The 20,213-nt window shown below is 41.8% G+C and overlaps 1 protein-coding gene across 5 annotated transcripts in view; it reads left to right on the top strand.

Annotated features, from left to right (window-relative positions):
* Positions 1 to 17,402, top strand: part of CTDSPL (CTD small phosphatase like) — an 83,850-nt gene extending 66,448 nt beyond the window's left edge. For 4 of the 5 annotated variants that reach the window (XM_064703827.1, XM_064703829.1, XM_064703828.1 and 1 more), the window contains 4 exons: positions 146 to 202; positions 8,440 to 8,532; positions 10,137 to 10,322; positions 12,580 to 17,402. In XM_064703827.1, coding sequence (XP_064559897.1) covers positions 146 to 202; positions 8,440 to 8,532; positions 10,137 to 10,322; positions 12,580 to 12,705 — 462 coding nt within the window. In that variant the 3' untranslated portion in view covers positions 12,706 to 17,402. The other variant, XM_064703831.1, reaches the window with a different exon arrangement.
* Positions 17,403 to 20,213: the final 2,811 nt, after the last annotated feature.

Raw genomic sequence — 20,213 nt, forward strand, 5'->3', positions numbered from 1 at the left:
ACACAGAGTGGATATGTGTGGTCAGTAATGATTATTAACTTGTTCCTTAGAAGGTGGTACTCTTCCCTTTCATGCCCCTGAAATTTTCCCTCTCACCATTTGATTTTTAAAGTTTTGCTGATTATTTCCTTGTCATTCTTTCCAGCCAATTAGCAATGCTGATTTCATCGTTCCTGTTGAAATTGATGGAACCATACATCAGGTAAGTGCTGGTTTTTCCTTCAGCATTGTGTCCTGAGTCCCAGAATGTTCTCTTCCTCCATTTGCTGCTTTATATCCAATAATTTCTCTTGCAAAGCTGTTTATTCTGGAGTGCAGACAGGCATCCCTGTGTGCTCAGGTGGAGTCTCTCTCTCAGGACTTCAATACTCAACTCTTTGTCAATTTTAAAACATTTTCCAGCAGGAAATGATGTAAGGATGGGGTTTCAAACATTGCTGGGCCCAGAAAAAGCTCTTGAACACTGCATTTTTCATTCCTTCCAACATAAATAGGACATAGGTTGGCTTTCATATATGTTGGTAGCTCATATGCTAAAGGTTGTTTATGTTTTAGAAAAGTATAAAGGAAGAACAGACATTTATTCAGTTTTTGTGGCAATCTGTGTTCAATTTCTGTCCCCTTTTATTCCTGTAAGTAATTCAAGTTCCTCTGATAGGAGTTATTATATACTTCAGCATATTTGAAAGGTCTGGACAGAATCATGAGGAGACTGATTTCTGTGTCTTACTCTTTAAGAACTTCTCTTAAGGCTCTAAGAAATGGTTTTGAGTAAATGCAAAACACCCATAATTTGAAAATCAGTCCCTTCCATGTGTCTTGGATTGGTGTCTTTAATCAGTGATCATTTCTGAAGGGCTGAATCAAATAAATTACAGTTCTGTTACTTTCCTCTTCAGGCAGACACTGAGGTTCTTGCTGGAGATGAATTAAACAGGTTAATGTCAAGCTGAGCCTTTCTGATACATGAACTCTGTAAATTGTTTGAAACATCTTCTGCTGGGTGTTACAGTTAGCAAACCTTCCCTCCATGTGATTTCACAGAAATTTTAAGTACTTTAAAATCTGAAATGTTGTTTACATATTATCTTTATGGATTATCTCTACTTGGACAAAGAGGTTTGTATATTTTAAGAGGTTTTATATTTTATTTGTATATTATTTCTTGGTGGGTCATATAGATAGTTCATAATTTTGTTTGATTTCCTGTGATGGAAGCTCTTCATGTATTTGTCACTCTTAAAATGATTACTGAATATCAGTCAGTGGACTGAAACGTGCTTTAAGTAATAGTTGTTTTGACAGTTCTTACACTGTGCCTGTTTTATGTAGAAAAAAATCAATATCTGGGGTGCTTCCACCTGTAATGTTCACCAGAGCTGATGCTTACAACATTTAAGTGATGTTTTAGAGATTTGTGATTTTTAATCCTGATTTGATGTGGGCTTTATCTGTGTTTGGTGCTGTGGAACAGACAAATTCTCTTTCCTAGAACTTTACAGAATGCTTTAAAAAGTGAATTTTTGAGTGGCTTAGAGTTGTGATCACTTAGCTTGTCAGGATGACATATTTACATTGGGAAACAAATCCCAACAAAAGGCTTGGGCTTTTTAGTCAAACATTTCAAAAACCTGGTTGCTTTTCCATTCCCTGCTGCAAACTCTGAGATTCTGCACCAAAAATGATGCAGTTTGGCACTTGGAGATGACTCCATGGGGAGAAAAGAGAAAATAGCAACAAGAAAACCTGAAAACAAACAAAAACCCACAGCTGGGTCCAGAGGAAGTGGATTTGTGCATCTCCTTCTCCTCTGACAGAGGTGGTCAGGGGAAATCGGTCTCTGTGCTTTGTTGCAAAGTCCCTGCATGATTTTCAAGGAAATTGCTTCACTTTTTGAATTTCAAGTTCTTCACCTCTAAAATAGGTAAATACCTCAGGCCCATTTGGATGGTAAAAATGAAGGTAATTTTAAGGAATTTGTTATTCTTGAAGTAAAGGTAATTTGTGTGGTACACAGGATAGGCAAAGCCTGGGTGTGTAATACCTCTTGTGATATTGCTGACATTCAGGAATCTTTTCCTTTTTGTTTTGCACTGTGATAAAGGGCAAAAATGGATATTCTGCCTGAGTGTGATGTGCATTAACACAGCCTGTAGAGCTCTGACAACCTGTTCCCACTTCAAACCTGTAATTCTGTAGTCACTTAGAGCCTAAATGAACTGATCTGAGCAATTTGTGTCATTTATCAGGATTTGTCATCTGTGTAATGCGTGTCCATTTTCTTAAGCAGTTTATAAACTCCAGGATTAATCACTGACATTGAGAAATGTTTCCACCTGTGCAAAATATCCCAGGAGATGGGAAATATTGTGGAACCACACTGTCCATAGTGCATATCTCTGTTTTTCCAGGGAGTTTGGTACCTTATCAGGAGGAGGTTGACAGATTTTTATTGTCCTTGACCTCTGCCTTAGGCAGAACCCCAGTGGAAAAGAAGTTTCTTTGCTGAGAGACACAATTTCAGAGTTACCCATTTATATAGAAACTTGGAATTATATGGGATTTTTCAGCTCTCATATACCAAAAAATACAAGTTGTGCCAAATGGAATTGCTGTACTCCTGCAAGAGTTTTGAGATTGACTTATCTAGCAAGTTTTTTCATGGTAAATGCTGATTGGGTTTGGGTTTTTTTTTTTTTGCAGTTCAACAGAAGTCTTAAAAAAAATGTCTTTAGTTTGGGGAGTTTGCTTTCCCTTATATAATTTATAATCCAAAGGTCAGAAACACTCTTGGGGTTTTTTTATAGGGAGGACAATTCATCATCCTAAAGGGTGCTTGGGTAAACGAGCTCCCCTAGATTAAAAACCAGCTTTTCTTAACATCCCTTCTTCCTTTCCCATCTTTCTTACTGCAGCCTAAATTACCTCATATTTTGAAAGGATTTGTCATTTCATTTTAAGAAGGAAATAAATCAAGTGTGAAGGAACCTTCCTTTCTTTCTGCTGTGGGTCTCTGGATGCCTGCAGAGCTGCCCATCCTGGGGCAGCTCAAGTTCCAGGGGAGAATTCCACATTTTCACAGAATGACCAGGTTGGAAGAGACCTTCAAGATCATCCAGTCCAACCCAGCCCCAACACCCAACTCAACCCTGGCACCCAGTGCCACATCCAGGCTTTGTTAAACACACCCAGGAATGGGGACTCCACCACCTCCCCAGGCAGCCATTCCAGAACTTTATCACTCTTTCTGTGAAAAACTTTTTCCTGCTATCCAGCCTGTGGTGGTTCCAGTTGTGGGTTTCTCTGGGTCTGGATTGAAGGCACCTGAGACAGTAGTTCATGTTCACACTCAGGTGTTTATTTCTTATCAGTAAACAGTCTCACTGCTGGGAGTTCAGCAGCTTTTCATTAGAAGGCACAAAATGGCCAACAATCTCTTGTTCCAAGGGATTTTAAGACTAAACTATCCAATTAAGAACTGACACCTGGATTATTTTCCCTTTTAACCCAATAACTGATCCCACAGAGCTGCAATGGGGACTTTTCTGCCCAATTACAAAATGCCACCCAAACCCATGGAGAAGGAGGAAGAAGCAGCATGAAGAAGAAACCCAGGATGACACCCTGTGCCCTCCATCTTGCTGCCATCCACAACACACTAAAAATCCCAAACCCTCAATTTCTCACCAAGTGACACACCTACACTGCTCTCTATAATCTATTTCACACTTTGGATTCTGGTTTATCTTGGAGTTTAGGAAACTTTCTCCATGGATGAGGGTCAGAGTCAGTGCTGCCCTGGGGGTCAGGGCACCCCAGAGCAGACACAGAAATATTCCCAGTGCTGCCCTGGGTTTCCACACCAACCTGTATTTCCCTTGGTGCAGCTCGAGGCTGTGTGCTCTGGCTGTGTCAGTGCTGCTGCAGAAAGAGCCCAGCCCCAGCTGAGCACAGGCACCTTTCAGGAGCTGCAGAGAGTGATGGGGGCAGCCCTGAGTCTCCTTTTCTCCAGGCTGAGCACCCCCAGCTCCCTCAGGGGTTCCTCACAGGGTTTGTGTTCCCAGCCCCTCTCCAGCCTCGCTGTCCCCTCTGGATGTGCTCAGTGTCCCCAGGTCCTTCCCAAGCTGAGGGGCCAGAGCTGGGCACAGCACCCGAGGTGTGACCCCAGCAGTGCCCAGGGCAGGGGCACAATGAGCTCCCTGCTCCTGCTGGCCACTCCATTGCTGAGCCAGGCCAGGAGCCTTTGGTAACCAGGGCACTCTGCTTTGGGCTGGGAGTGGTGGCCCAGGTACACAAGGGGGGTTCTGGTGCAAGCTGACCCTTCTGGCCACTCCTCTCATTCCACTCTGCTTCTCTGGGTGCAAGGAGAGCAGAGCTGGACCTTCTCTCCCAAATGACAAGTGGGAAATCCAATGGAGTGTGTTGGAGCTCAGAGGAGGCTCATTGGGGATGGAAGTGGTGGCTGGAGATGTTCCCCCTGTTGGGCACCTTGATTTAACTCTGCAGGAACACATCCTTTCCTTTGGACCCACTGAGCAAGAGCAGTGTGACCACAGCCCCCAGACCAGAACTGCATCAAATACAGCTTTAATCCCCAAAGGGTGAAGATTTTAGGGAATGCTTGTCCTTCATCTTTCATCCAAATAGAATTCCTGTGCCTTTGTGCCTTGCTTTTGGTGTCCAAATTGAATTCCAGTGCCTTTGTGCCTTGCTTTTGGTGTCCAAGAGTAAAGAGGGCTGCCAGGAAGAGTTTGATTTGGTGTTGTTTTGAATTTTATTTTTAAATACAATTTGTTTATTGAGTAAAACTAATTTTTAAGTATTTGTTTAGGGTGAGGGGGGAGTTAATTCAATTAATTGCTTATTTTTAATTGTTGAATGCTGAAGGAACATTTGGCATGTATACTTTGAATATAATATGCAAATTTTTTTTTCTTTTTTGTTGATGATGGAAAAAGGCTGTTTGAATAATAACTTTCCTTCCTGTAAAGCACAGAATTCATGGATTTTCTTGCAGGAGGCTGTGGCCTGGTTCAAGTAATCCAGGATAGGCTGTATCCATTCTAACTGGCCTATTCTTGGTTACTTGCACTGGGACAGGGCCACAACTGTGTGACCCAGGACCACGAGGGACACGTGGGATTTTCTGCTCACTGCTCAGAAGAGACATGAAACAGGAGATTACAGCAGTTGGAGTTGTCATGGGCAGGATTTTTGGTCATTACTTGCAAATTTCCTCATTGTAAAGCTGGTTTTGAAAGACAATTCTGTGTGTCCTGTTCAATTGGTTGAAAATGAGCTGGGTTTGTTTTTGGGTTTCACAAATACTGAGTTCTCTGTAGGCTGAGGCTGCTTTGAGGTATAGAAAATTCATGTGGAAATATGAAATGCTTGAAAACAATTAAAGATAATTGCTTGTGTTCTGCCATTAGTAAGAATCCTGTGGAAACATGCCTAGTGCCTGATTTGTGCTTAAAATGTTGAGTAGGGTTCATTTTAAATAATAAAAAAAATACTGTATTCCTCTAAATTCTTGCTGTGATAAGGAAAAAAATTAGTGAGCATAAAAAAAAAAAAAAAAGATGGATTTTTATGTTTTTTAATGCCCTGAAGACAGTATAGAAATCTCAGAAAAATGCCAGGAGCCAGTTAGTCTAGAGATTTCAACTGAAGCCATCAGGCAATGGAGGAAAAAGCCAAGCCACAAATAACCATGCAGCATTGAGATTCAAGTCCAGCCACTAACAAAGTAAAGGGGAAAAAATTCCAAATGAGAAGGAAGAGGAGAAAAGAGCTGCTCTGTCAGCTGAAGAAAGCTTTCTATGTGGAGTAAACCAAAGAGATTCTGTAGCCCAGGATACCAGCACATTTTGGGGTTGCTTCCAGGCTCTAAGCAGGACTTCTCAAAGAAAACTTCAACTCTGGAGAATAACTATCCAGAGTATTAAGATATGTTGCTCTGCCAAAAAAAAAAAAAAGTGAAGGAATTGGGGCTTTGTACAGAGGGAAATAATTAAGGGAGAAATTTGGGGAGACTTCATCTGAAGAGATGACATTTATTATTAATTAGGCATTTAACATGAGAAGCAAATCTGTTGGCCAGATCCCAGCAGGGAAAGATTTAAGGCAAAGCAGCAGGAGAAACTCAAGCAGAGGAGGCTGTGGTGGATCAGGAGCCCCAAACTGCAGAGGGGAAACCATCCAGCTAAAAATGCTGTGTATTCACAGCTAACCCTGAATTAGGGGCAGAATTAGGAGCCCTAAAAACAGCCAGGGAGTGTTTCTTGGCAAGGCTGCCAGTGCAGCTCAGGGCTCTGGGCTTGATTTACTGAGTGCTCCTGATGGAGGAGGTGGCTTGTGTTGCAAGCAGCAAAGTTCAGGTCCTTGGCAGGGAGTTTGTAATTACATTCCAAGTGGAAATACTTCACTGACAGGGGCAGAGATAGGGATGGAGAGCAAAGAGGAGACTTCTGCTGAGGCTGGAAGCACTGGGCTTTAAAAGGGAAGTTAATATTAAATTCCAGCACTTAATCTCCAAGAATGATGTTAAGACTCTGGGGTTCCCCTCAGAAATAAGTGTAGGAATAAAATTAAGGCTAAAGAATCAAGAACTTAATTATGAACTTGGATCCTGCTGTCTTTCCTCTCACATCTGGGAAGTTGGAAGCTCTCAGGATACCCAAAAGCAGAGGGACTGCAGCTGTGTTTCTGTCTTTAAAAAAAAATTCAAAGGTGGAATCTGGAGAGGAAATATTACAGCACAACTTTGTGTAGAAAAAATTAAATGAAAAATTAATTGCCTTGTTATAGGAGAGGAAATTACTTGGTTTATGCCTAGTGAAATACAGGAAACATAGCTGTAATTATCTGGAAAGAGAGTGGTGGTGAAGTACATCTGTTAACTGTCTTTAATCCATAAAATGTCACCATTATTTGATGTGTTAGGTGCTGCTGTGGTTGTTTTAAAAAAAATCTGGGTTATAAATTGTTATCTGTATCAAAGTTTGAATGTAATGTTTATTGGGTCAGAAACACTTTAGATAAATTTCACAGAAATAACTTAAAAGAGATAAAGACTTCATGGTATGATCTGTATGCTGCATAAAGGGGAAAATTAACATTTCTGCTTTAGTCATTAAGATACAGCTCCTTATATGTGTTTTTAAAAAAACTTCACTTTCAATTTTAGGTTTTCAATTTCAATTACACAGTTCCTTTTATTCTTCTTTTGCTGAAGGCTTTAATTGTTACACTTGAGTTCAAGCTGCTGTTTCCATATTTTTCTCCTTCAGGCTTTTTCTCTGAGTACCTTGATTTTTATTTTTTTTTTACCTCTTATTAATAGGAATCTAGTAAAATACATACAATTAATCTAGTTTTACATATCAAAGAATGAAATTCCTGAAATAGCATCAGTCTTTGCAATTCTTCCTGAATTCAGCTCTATGCCAGACTTCTCCTCTTGAAATTTCCAGCATTAGGGATTATTTGCCAAACAAAAGAAGATAAAATGCTGCCAATATTTTCTCTCAAACTTTTAATCTAAGTGCAAACAAGACAGATAAATATTTTTCAAGCAGACTCCCCTCTTCAGCTTCCCAGTATATTGTGAGCTGCTTCCAAGCTTACTGAGCAGCACTTTCCTTGTTCTGGTATCTTGTGTGAGCACAAAATCATCTTGTGGGCTCTGCAAGGAGAATCAGGGAGGTTTTAATAATCTGCTAATCAGGTTGTTGACAGCAGGCAGCCAAGGCAGTGCTGAAAGGCAGCAGAGCACTGCTGAAGAGGACAGAAATCCTGGGAATTTGCCTTCTTTTGGCAAGGTCCTCTTCAGAAGATGCTGTAGACTTTGTCAGATATCAAACCCAGCACTTTCAGGCTTTCTGCATGGTGCTGGGAGGATTTTTGGTGAGAAAAGTTCCCTGTAGAGCTGGAGGGCTTGATCACTCTCCATAGTGAGCTGTGGTGCTCAGCACCTGGAATTTCAGAAATGAGACAATCAGCCACAGAAGGAAAACAGGTCCCTGTTGAGCAATGCCTGCTGTCAGAGAGGTTTAATCAGATTTATTCCTTCTGTGGAGCTCCTCAGCTTCCCAGCAGCAGAAAGGGTTTGGTGGAAAGATCCAGATCCTCACTTCTTGAGGAGCCCTCCTGTCTCTGCCTTTAATGAGATTTTTGAGGAGCACCCTCCTGATGATGCTCAGTGTTTGCAGTTCCATCACCAGCAGGGGCTTGGCAGCCTCTGTGTGTGCCAATCTCTCATTATTGCAGCTCTACTTTTATCTTGCATACTTTCCTTTTTCCCCAGCATTTCATTTGAACTGCTTCCCTGTTAACTTTTGTTTCAAGTGCTGGCATTGCAAGAGTGGTTTTGTTTTTTTGGGTTTTTTTTTTCCTTTCCTTGAGCAGCATCTGACCTAAATGCTGTTATCATTCCAGGTTTATGTATTGAAACGACCACATGTGGACGAGTTTCTTCAGAGGATGGGAGAGCTCTTTGAATGTGTACTCTTCACAGCCAGTCTAGCCAAGGTTTGTTCCTCCTTTCATCTCTTTAACCCTTATGGTGCTGGTCAGTGGACTTTTGGTTGGGTTTTCTATGGATGATTATTTCCACAGTTGGTACTATCTTAATTTTTCCCCTTCTTTTCTGCTTCTTTGTCTGACAGTGTGTACTTTGTCTGCTAGTGTGTGGGTAAGTGTTTCCATGGTAACACCATCACATATGGGCTTGTCTCATAATGTAGCCTCCATGCATTGCTCATGATGCCAATATGAAAGGCTCCCAAGTTACCATGGTTATAGTGAGAAATTAGAACAAATAGAGTGCCAGTGAAGCAGCACATGAAAGCTGGGCATGAAATAAAGCACCGAATTAAACCCTGTCTACACCATCAACCAGTGACTCAGAAACTCACTGGAAATTGGGAACCAAGCTTCTTGCTCTCTTGAGGGGCAATTTCAACCTGGAGTTAAAGAAATGAGACTTTTTTGCAAAGCTTGGAACATCCCCAGGAATATTTTGTGCCCTCTGGTCCTGCAGTAGCAGTAGTGGCTCGTAGGTAGTTTTTGTGGTAGATGTTACAGTAGTAGAGTGATCTGGAATTCTCCACCTCCTTCAGTGTATTGTACTTGTGGTGTGTTTGTAAAATGATTTGATTATTTCTAAGTAGTGCTGTAGCATGGCAAGCTTTTGCTCCAGCCTAGTGTAGAGATGGTGGCAGGGGCCAGGACCTGATCTTCTGTAAAGCCTTTTCCCCTGCATTCTCTTGACCACATACTGTTCAGTCGTGTTGAAAAAATCCTAAATACTGCCCCAATTTCATACTGAAATTATGTGCCTTATTTCATAATCAAGAGATGATTGATTTCAACATTAGGCTTTTTTCTTGGTTTAAAATATAGGAAAATGGTAACTCCTGTTGTGCAATAATAAGATGTAACTACAATTTTCAACTGTGTGATTATTCATGTTTGAGTTTATTTGGATACTTGTTCTTGGTCACTTTATATAAGTTGTTGGATTCTAAGCTGTGCCTCACTTAAAATCCCATCTTATGTATAAAATGTGAATTTCCCTGGTATTGTACATGAGTAGTTTTATTAATAACATCTTTGGCTGATCCTTTTTGGCCTAATTATGCAATTTGGTAATCTTAAGAGTCTTGCTGACCCAGTTGCTCCAAGGGCAACATTTGGCAGAGTCACATCAGGCTCAGATTTGTTCACTGCATTTTATCTTCAGAGGCACATGGAAACAGATCAGCTGGGGAAAAACTTCATATTGATTTTCTATTAGCATTGGCTGGTTTTATGGTAATGGCAGGTGAGATCTCTGGATCTATCAATCTCTAGAAAACTCTCAGGTTAACACTAAGTTGGCCCTGAGAATAAAACTTAATTAATAAATCACAGAAAACATTAAGTTAGGCTTTTCTAGAAAGAGAATTGTCCTACTTTTGCTTTATCTCTGTATTAATCACTTCAGGTTTGCAGGCAATTGAGTTAATTAACAAGCAGCAAGGACAAAAATGGAGAAAAAGGGCATTTTATCTGAAACTATTTTATGTCCCTTCTCTGTGAACCAGCCTTTTCTGCATGTTGCTAACTTGGTGTTTCTGACTTGTATTTTTAAGTATGCAGACCCAGTAGCTGACTTACTGGATCGCTGGGGTGTGTTCAGGGCAAGGCTCTTTAGAGAATCCTGTGTTTTCCACCGAGGCAATTACGTGAAGGATCTGAGTCGACTGGGCCGTGAGCTGAGTAAAGTTATTATAGTAGATAATTCTCCTGCATCTTACATCTTCCATCCTGAAAATGCAGTAAGTATTCAGAGTACTCCAGCCTAACTTCATCTCTCTGGCCCTCACCCAGGTTTTGTGATTGAGAAAATGGACTTTTCAGAGCACTGTGTCAGATTCTGTGGTTTTTTAGGTCGCAGTTGGGTTCTGGGGTTCACTGAAGGACATGGGCAAAGTGATCTTGACAGAATGTCACAGCCATGACTGCTCCTGTGCTCTGAGCTTTGGCTGCTGCCTTGAGCTCCAGCACTTCTGAGGAATACACAGTGGTGTGGAACCTGAAAAACCAACCCAGCTCTAAGAAGCAAAGCTGCCCTGCAGCACAGATTTTATTCTTTGGAGTAGTGACTGCAGAAAGAATGGTTTGCTTGTGTTGTATTTTCAGGCACCCCTGACCAAGGCAGGAATGATGAATCTGACTCCATGTTGTCACAAGGCTAATTTATTACTTTATAATACTATATTATATTAAAGAACACTATACTAAACTATACTAAAGAATACAGAAAGGATACTTACAGAAGGCTAAAAAGATAATAATGAAAACTTGGGACTCTGGAGAGAGTCCTGACACTGCTTGGCCCTGATTGGCCAAAGAGTGAAAACAACTCACAGCAGAATCCAATGGAACAATCACCTGTGGGTAAACAATCTCCAAACACATTCCACATGAGCACAACACAGGAGAAGCAAATGAGATAAGAATTGTTTTCCTTTTCTCTGAGGCTTTTCAGCTTCCCAGGAGAAAAATCCTGGGTGAAGGGATTTTTTCAGAGAATGTGAATGCCACATGCTTGAACTTCTTTTTAGGTACTCCTATCTTTTTTCGTTGTGTGAACAATATTTTATTAGGCAAGATAATTAATGATTTACTGGTTGCTACTGGGATCTGCATTTGTGGGTAAGAGAAAGAAAAAAAAAAAAACAAGATGCTTCTCTCTCAATTACTTTTGTCATAGCTCCATAATTAGAACTGTTAGTCAACAAGTTAATCAAGGTTTAGGAATAAGGATAAAGGGCAGGCAGCAGTTCTGTAGGGCAGAACAATGAGGAGCAATGTGCATTTTCACTGGGTGTTTGCACTGGCTCCAGGAGCTCTGCTGGAGAGGTCTGGGGTGCTCCATCCTGCTGCAGCCAGCACAGCTGCTCACATCTGCTTTAGCTGCCAGGGGAGAAGCTGGAGCTCTCAGATCTGCTGACTTTTAGACAACCAGGCTGTGCACTGTTTGCTTTGATGTTTTTAGGCTGCCTTCTCTGTGAACTGTTAAAAATCAATGTAGGAAATCTTTTATTAAGAACATTGCTTTTGCACAGTCCTGCCTCTCCAGAAGCTTTTTTTTTTCTGTTCTTTCTTTTTGTATCAAGAGCTATTTATCTTCCAGCAGTGAGCTTTCAAGTTCAGATCCTAATATTGTGATGCCCTAAGTGATGGGGTGAAAACATTTTTCTGGTTGGTGCCACACATGGTTTAAAGCTGCCATTTATAATAACCAGGACCTGCAGCTCTAATTTATGTTCATGGTTAAAATTAAAAACCTGATCCAAGATCATCATTTGGTATCTTGGAAATCAGTGCCAAGGAAATAATGAGCTGTAGAAATTTGGGAGATGAAATTAAGGGCCTTGTCAGAGTGGTTTAATCATGTATAGAAAAGTGCTGCTGGCTGACTGATACTGGAGTCTCTGCAGAAACCAGAGCTTGTAACAAGATCCAAGATAGTCTTGGAAAGACCTCAGGGTGCTGAAGATACACAGAACACCTTCCCCAAATCCAGCCTGCATATTTAATCAGGGTTATTATCTGTGTTGTTCTCTGAACCCACTCACTAGATGTAACATTTTTACCTGAACAATGTTCTGCCCTTGCAGTTAAACATTTCCTGCAAACCCCGTGCTGGAAGGGGTTGTTGCTGCCTGCCTATGCCTGGTGACTCACTCTGATAATTCTTAGAGAGGAAAAAAAAATAACAGCCTGTAAATGAAGTGTCAGTGCAGCTTCCTAAGCTGTGTCTGCCTTGCAGCCTGTTCTGGATAGCAGGGAGGCAGAGCAAGGAGAGCTGCCCAGTGTGGGCTCATGTGGGTCACCTGGACATGCAGGTGAAGCTCAGCTGTCCTCCTTGGGCTGACCCTGCTGCTCCACCTGCATGCTAATGAGTGGCTAATTGCCATGATTGTTATTAACCATGGTGGTGATGCTTACAGAACGCCTACACAGACAAAACTCAGTGTCTTTTACATCATGAAACCCTCTCAGTGTTTGTTGGTTGCTTTGTTTCAGGTGCCTGTGCAGTCCTGGTTTGATGACATGACAGACACAGAGCTGCTAGATCTTATTCCTTTCTTTGAAGGACTAAGCAAAGAGGAAGAAGTTTACAGTATGCTTCATAAACTCTGCAACAGGTAGCCCTTAACTCTGACTGACTCCTGCTCCTAGATTGCAGTGCTAGAGGCTGTCTCCATCTCTTTCAGCTCTTTCAAATGTAAGCTTGGGGAGGTCACCCCAGTCAGAAGTGCTACTCTTGATCTTCCTGTTACATTGGACACGAAGGACAATCATGAGTGATGCTATTAAGCCTTCAGAAGCCTGACTCCTAAGGTCATGTGTTCAGACTACTTTTTTAAAGGAAAAAAAAAAAAAAGCTATTTTAAATGGGACTCTTTTAATTAATTTCATAAATGGACATCTTTTACTGGATCAGCTTTTCTTAAAACATGCCAAAAAAAAAAGAAGCTTGTATTTCAGCAGTTGAATTTCTCTCCCTTTCTTCCCCTCCCACTATGCAGACAATTTTACCCCCCTGCTTAGAGCAGTTGACCTGACTCTGAATTTTTTCTTACAGAATGAAGTGCCTTTTTGAATGTTATTTTAAGATAAAAATTCATTTTTGTATAAGACGTATTTCCAGACATCTTTTAGTCTTGTATTGTCTAAATGCTTTAAAAGGAAAAAGGAAAAAAAAAATTTATAGAGCACTGTAATATATAACAAAGGAAAAAGTTGAAAGCAAGATGCTGGGTTCCTGTCTCCACGATGACAGTGAGTTGTGTTACACTTTGTCATGCTCAGAAGGTTCAGGCGGTCGTGGGAGGGGTGAACTGGGGTCATTAACATGGTTGTTTCACTGATGAGGATTTTGGGCACAGTTTTAAAACATATCTGCAGTTGTTTTGAGTGTTTAGGGAGTGATGGAGTTGAGGAAATGAGGTGGCTGATAGACCTAAAGCACCTTTAATGCAGACAGATGAAGTTCTGCTGTCTCTGCTCACGCACAACTGCCATGCCTCTTCTTTTTTGGAAAACCATTCTCTTGGGAGAACAGCAAGGAGATCTATTTATTAGCTTCAGATTCTTTTCTCAAAACAACCCATCTGGGGAAGCTGGATCTACATTGAGCTGTTTGGAGTACTTTTTTCTTTTCATTGCTGCTACTGTATACTCACCAAATGGAGTTGACCATCGGCTGTTATACTGTTTTTGCCACTGTGCCTGTGCTATGAGACATGTTCTGTAAGCTGCAAACTTGGGCAATAAATAAAAATGCAGGCTTCATAACCCACCCCCATGGATTAATCCATTGGTATCTGATATACCAGTTAAAGGTGACCTGTAAAGGATTTTTTTTCAATTTTTTTTCAATTAAAATGAAGCCCTCTTCTTTCTTTGATACATGAAAATGCAGGAAGTTCACTGCCCACACCTTTGATTTGTATTTCTTTTTCCCCAAGGTGTGAGGTGCAGATTATGAGCTGTATCAAGTGTTGCTGGATGGCAGAAGTTACTAGCCTAGACTAAAATTGGTCCTCTGGCTTTGGAGTTGAGTTAGACTCATCTCTGAATCTGAGAGCCTGCTTAACATCTTCTGCAGTGCCATAGGTATTTCAGATGAATGATTTTTAAATATTTTATGCCTTTGAACAAGGCACCTTTTTTTCCCCTCCTCCTTTCCAGTGTCACCTTTCAGTTATTGTCCACAGCAGAAATCTGCAAACATAAAAAGTGCAGCTGTGTTTGGCTGTCATCAGAGAAGACTAAATGGATTATTTGGTGCTTCTAATTAGCCTTGTGCTAAATTCTGAATTGTAGACCCCCTTTGCCTTTTCTCTTTTCCTCGAAAAGTCCCAATGACTTGGGAAAAACACAAATTCCTTTGTGATGGACCTGGGGCTTGTGATCCTCGTCTCAAAACCATTGGTGAAGCAGCTTAACAAATCCATCTGAGAGGGGCAGGCCAGTCTGCACAGGCAGTGAGTGGGTGCTGGTGGGTGCAGTGTCAAACTGAGCCCCCCTTGCAGTGCAGCTGTGCTCCAGCTGTGCTCCAGCTGTGGCTGGGCCCAGGGGTGCTGGAGGCAGTCCCATCACACCCGTGAGTCTCTAGGGCATCACCCTTTTGTTTCTTAACCAGCTGGCATCACCTCAGTACTGTATCAATCTGTGCCACAACAAAAAGACAAAAGTGTCAGGTTTGAAAATGAAAAATCTTAAAAAAAAAACAAACAACCTACTTTGTTTAAAATATAACAAAAAGAATTAAACAAGAAAAAGGACGTGTGGATTCTGGTTAGTCCATTAACGTTTACTTTCAGTTTAAGATTGTTTAATTTTGTATTTGACTCCAGAGTAATGAAACTGTAAGCTGCCAAAAAAAAAAAAAAAAAAAGAAAAAAAAAAAAAAGTTGTTCTCTGAGCAGTATTTTCAACTGTGCCTGTGGCCCCAGGGCCCCAGTGCAGTTTGCAGGGAAGTATTCAGGTTGTAGTTAGTCGTGCAGGTATGAGAGGAATGGCTGAAGAAATTCAAAGACTTTTTCTCGTTAGCATTAGACCAAACAATCAGACAAAGAGTGAATAACCCACGAGCCAGTGTGACAGTTGTGACCTGTGGGACGTGAGACAAACCATGTCACCTGTCTGCATCTCTGCAAGCAGCGATTTCATGAACCAGTTGCCTTAAGTCTGTGAATGAATGTTGATTATATTATTAAAGTGTCTTGTATTGTTTTCCAATCCACATAGAATGGGCAACTGAACTTCTGCACCAGCCTCTGCAGGAATGGTTCTGATGATGTTCTGTACAACCATACTTGTACTGTATCATTTTGGCTCTTAAAACCCCCAAATTTTAAAAAATTTACTGTAACTTAGTACAGCATTAAAATGACACTTGGTGACAATACAAAGACAAAAAACATAGCACAGCTTTGATCTCTGTTAGCATTAAGAGTATTTTCTATAAGTTCTGATCAGTTCTATTTTTTTTTAACCCACCCATTCTTGTATGGGAATAAAACTCAGAGTGCTCTGCAATCAGGTTTGGACTCCCCTGGGTATTCAGATTTGGCCAACAACTGTCACAGTTGTTTATTTTGACACTATCATCATACTTGAAATTTCAAGTGTTGAGTTTGCGTGGATATACATACGCTATATATTTAGAGTTTCTAGATTCTAAAAAAAAAAAGCAATAGAGTTCTGTCCATAAAGTCAGAAAACGAGTGGAATGTTTGTAAAATTTGCAATACGGGTATTTGATTGTATTTTAAATACAAGATTTAAAAAAAAAATTCAAATAGGAAAAATTAAAAAAACAACCCTTGTTTCCTAAATCTCTTGCATATTTTGAAGTGCAGTTGCTGCATGCAGGTCACCAGGGCTGTTCTAAACCCTGGGTTTCAGTTCTACTTCTGGATATTATAGAAATATTAAAAACCCTTTTCCCAGTTGGTCATTCTAAAGACATGCTGCCTGGCCTGAAGTTCTGTTGTCCTTTTTATGTTGGGTTAAAAAACGGTTTTTTTGCCTGTATGGGTATTTTTAAATGAAGCTGTAAGGCAGAATGCCTTAGACCCTTGAAACCCAACAGAAGTGTTCACAAAGAAATTGCCATTTGTAACCTTAGGGCTGTGCACAGAATCCTTGGTCACACCACGAGGCGTGGCAGGCTGGGCATGGGGAGCTGGTGGCAAATGTACAATATTGCTGTGTTCATTTAGGTAGCTTTGGAAGAATAATTTTGTCTCTTTGTTTCGCCCTTTTGGTCTTTATTAAAACAGCAAAAGTTGTACGTGGAAGAAACTCAACACCTGGAGGCGTTTTTGGTTGTCAGTGTACGCAATCACTTTTCTTACAGCATGATTTTGATTAGACTGGTTGGGGACAATAAAGTATCTAAATGACACTGGTGTGTGCTGATGTTGCAGCTTTTGAAATTTCAATGTAAAAAAAGAAAAAAAAAAAACCAAGAAAAAGAATCTGTAGCTGTGTGACTTCCGAAGGCGTAACCCTCTGTTGGACAGATTGTTTTTAACCTAATAAACCACAGTTCTGCACAGCCCTATTTGTAAAACAAAAACAAGTTTGTGCCTCTGATTCCAAGGTGCTGTGATGTTTTTTGCCTTTGTGGGGTGAGGAGGGGCAGGTGAGGCTGGCGTGGGGCAATTGCTTCAAAATCTCTGGGCTAACTATGCAAAACCAGCTGTCAGTTCTCTGTTTCACATGATGTTGTAAAATCCCAGCTGACTCTCTCTTATTTCTTGTTAAAGATCTATTGGGAGCTCCTCAACAGAGGAGTAAGCAATGGAAATGTTTCTTTCTTTCTTTCTTTTTTTCCTTTTTTTTTTTTCCTTATGATGGAGCTGTTTACACTTTGATGCAATGAACAATCCAGCAATACTTGAGAAACACTACAGATACCATATGAGTGTTTGCAGGAGAGAGAAGTGTTGTCAATCAGGTATTGAATGGTTTCTTTACTGTCACAAATAAAAAATTTTAACAATATAGCTACTTGTGCATGTAATACTTCTCTGGGAAAAAGCATTTCTGCACTTCTCCTTCAGGAACAGGCACTGATTCAGCAGGGAATCACTGCTGCTAATGCACATCCATGGCAGAGGGTGAAATCACCCATCCCTGTCCCTCCTCCTCCTCCTCCTCTCCCCTCCCAGTCATGGCAGGACTCCTCAGTGGCTGCCCTGGCACCTGCTTGTGCAAGCAGAGCTGATGAACTGCTGCTGAACTCTGCTAAATAAATTGGTGGCGACTCTTGCAGATGTTCCAGCTATTTAGATCTCTTGGATGAGATCATACAATAATTTGTTCAAGTCTCAAAGCTGTGTGACTTCTTTTGAAGGGCTTACTTCAGCTACTTGAATAGCTGTTCTTAACATCACTGCCATATCCACATGAATATCTGAATAAAACACTTTATTTGGTTGGAAAAATCTATTTTGGGACTTTTTATCTGACACAGTAAGACTTAGGCAGAGCCTTCCTTTCTAGGAAAGGCACATATTATTGATGCTTTATGAGCACAAAACCTCAGGCCTGTTGGAATTAGCAGCTAGCTCAAGATAGCACATTTGTTGCAATTAAAAATATTTTTTAGTTAGTCCTATGATTGGTTGGAAGAACCTGGCTTGCTTTTACTTTGTACTGGTTGGTCAGGTTTTTGATTATTTAGGTTTGGCTTTGTTTTGTTTTTGTTTTTAATTTTACCAATCTCCTTAGCTGCTACTTAGGATAAAGATGAGGATAAAGATGCCTTTCTCCTTTTTTTTTTTTTATTTTTTCACTTGGTAAAACAAGTGTTTCAAAATTCATAAAACAGCTCATTTATGGTGGCGAGAAAGCTCCTGTTGTTCTGTGCTGACAGAAACCAAGTGTCTGCACAACTGAATACACAATAATCTGTACACCTATAGGCTTTCCAATGGGTTTTTCCTCCTTTTTGTTGTTTTTTGACTCAGGAGGAAATCCAAACTGCTCTGCAATTCCCTGCAGGATGGGGTGGGGCTGCTCCAGGTGGGATGCAGCCTCCAGCAGCTTTCCTGGCAAGCAACATTTGCCATCCAGACTATCCAGACTTCCACCAGCCCAGCCACGCTGGCAGGAGCCCAGGAACGTTCTGGAAAGTTCTGGATTCTGCTGGAGAAGCAGGGATCAGTGGGTAACTCTGGTTTGGACAGGTGGCAGCCCTGGAAAGCTGCAGGAGTTGTGTGGGGAAGGAGCTGTGCTGGGAGCAGGGTGTCCATGGCTGAGAGGGTGTCCATGGTTGAGGCCATGTCCAGGGCGTTTCTGAGGGACACTCAGGGCTCAGAGTGGCTCCACAGGGCAGGGTCCCCCTGCACTGCACCCCAATGGCAAAAGGAGAGGTTTGGCCATGGCTCAGAGGGGCTCACAAGGAGTTTGGGAGGTGGTGGCTGTGGCTGTGTCCCCCCATGGTGCCTGCCATGCTCTCTCCAAAGCAGCATCGCTCAGGTTTGCACCCAGGCTTTGATTCCATGACATGGACACCCCTGGTGGGGATGGAAAGGCAGGAAAAGCTGGACACAAGCACAGCTGGCACCCATCACCCTCCTCACCCCAGCAAGGACCAGGCTGCTGCTGCTGCTCAGAGGGAACAGAGGAGTCACTGCTCAGCCAGACTCGTGTCACCCCCTGGAGAACCTCTCTGTCCCTCCAGATAACGAGGGGTGATCCTTTTGTCCCTACAAACCTGATGTCACCGCCTCTGAATTCCCAGCCTTGCAATAAATGTTGCACTCAGAAGCTCGGGAGGTTGTTGGGGAGTTGCTGGCTTGACAATGGGTTGTTTTCTTTGATTTTAATGAGCTTTTGTGATGAAAACCAAATTTCTTTACAGTGTAACCTTGTAATTTTTTTTTTCATGCTTTGATTCAGTTTGACAATAAACTATCTGTGTTATTTTTTTTTCATTCTCTTCATGTCTGATAATGCAAATAGTTTAGGTCTGTTCCCAGAAATCCCCTTTTCTCTGTCCACATGCCATTCTCTGTGGGGAAAGCATTGGGAGGGGGAAGCAAAGACTTCAGAGAATCAGGCCAGAAAGTTCTCATTCCATTCTTCTCAGCTCTTGGGAGCTGCTGGGCTTTAGTAAAGATGAAAGCCTTGACTGCTGAGCACCAAGGCCTTCTTCCTGTGCCAGCAGATTTGGCAGAAAGGCTCAGCTCCTGTTCCTTTTGGTGAACCTGCTGAGGTTTGGATAAATCCATCTGGCTGCTTTCCAAAGCTACTGGAGCCTGTAGGATGGAGCTGAGAAAAGGAGGAAGGTCCTGGGTTTTGGGAGAGGGTGAGGGGGCAGGAGGAAACCTGATGGTGGCTGGGGGGGTTGTGTACAAATCCCCTCCAGTCCCTGCATGCAGCACTCCCTGTATGATGACATTCCCAGCACCCCTGAAGCTGTTTGGTTCCTCACCAGTTTGGTTCCTCACCTGCCTGTCCTGGTTTTTAGGGATAAATGGGGCTGAGAGTGAATCAGGATCGCTGCCCTTCTCCCAGGCTGTGGTGTCACCTCTCTGTGGCAGTGCCTGCTGTGAGTGCTGCTGTTGGGCAGCTCACCTGGCACAGGTCTTGGGTCACCCAGTCTGCAGCACACATTCATCCCCTGAGGGAAAGGAGAAGCTGGGGGAGCTGCTGGAGCTGGATGGGGTCAAGGTGCCCACAGGAACACCATGTGTTTCTCACCTGGCTCAGGTCTCTCTCGGGTTTCTGTGGTTAAGATGACCCCCAAGGTATTAAAGTCTTTTTTCCCAGCCCCACGACCAAAGAAGAAGTCGAGATTTGTCAGTTCTGCTTTTCAAGGTTGTTTGTTTTCTCTTATCTATGACATTCTTTCTCTGACCTGCTGAGATCTGTCCAGCAGGTCAGTTTGTGGCACACTGACCGCCCTTGTGGTGGCGTTAGCTTTTTATACTAAAAACTACATGTACTTTATTTACAATAATTTTCCAATACCTATCACCTATGTTAGACAGTCTGTCTCTACTCTAAACCAATCCAAAAGTGTCACCATCACAGCAGAAGATGGAGGACAAGAAGAAGAAGAAGAAGGAGGACAGGACATACCTAGATTCCTCCTCCATCTTGCCTCTTGAACCCCCATTCTAAATACCCAA

This window comes from Zonotrichia leucophrys, chromosome 2 (genome assembly GCF_028769735.1).
Source record: "Zonotrichia leucophrys gambelii isolate GWCS_2022_RI chromosome 2, RI_Zleu_2.0, whole genome shotgun sequence".
NCBI lineage: Eukaryota > Metazoa > Chordata > Aves > Passeriformes > Passerellidae > Zonotrichia > Zonotrichia leucophrys.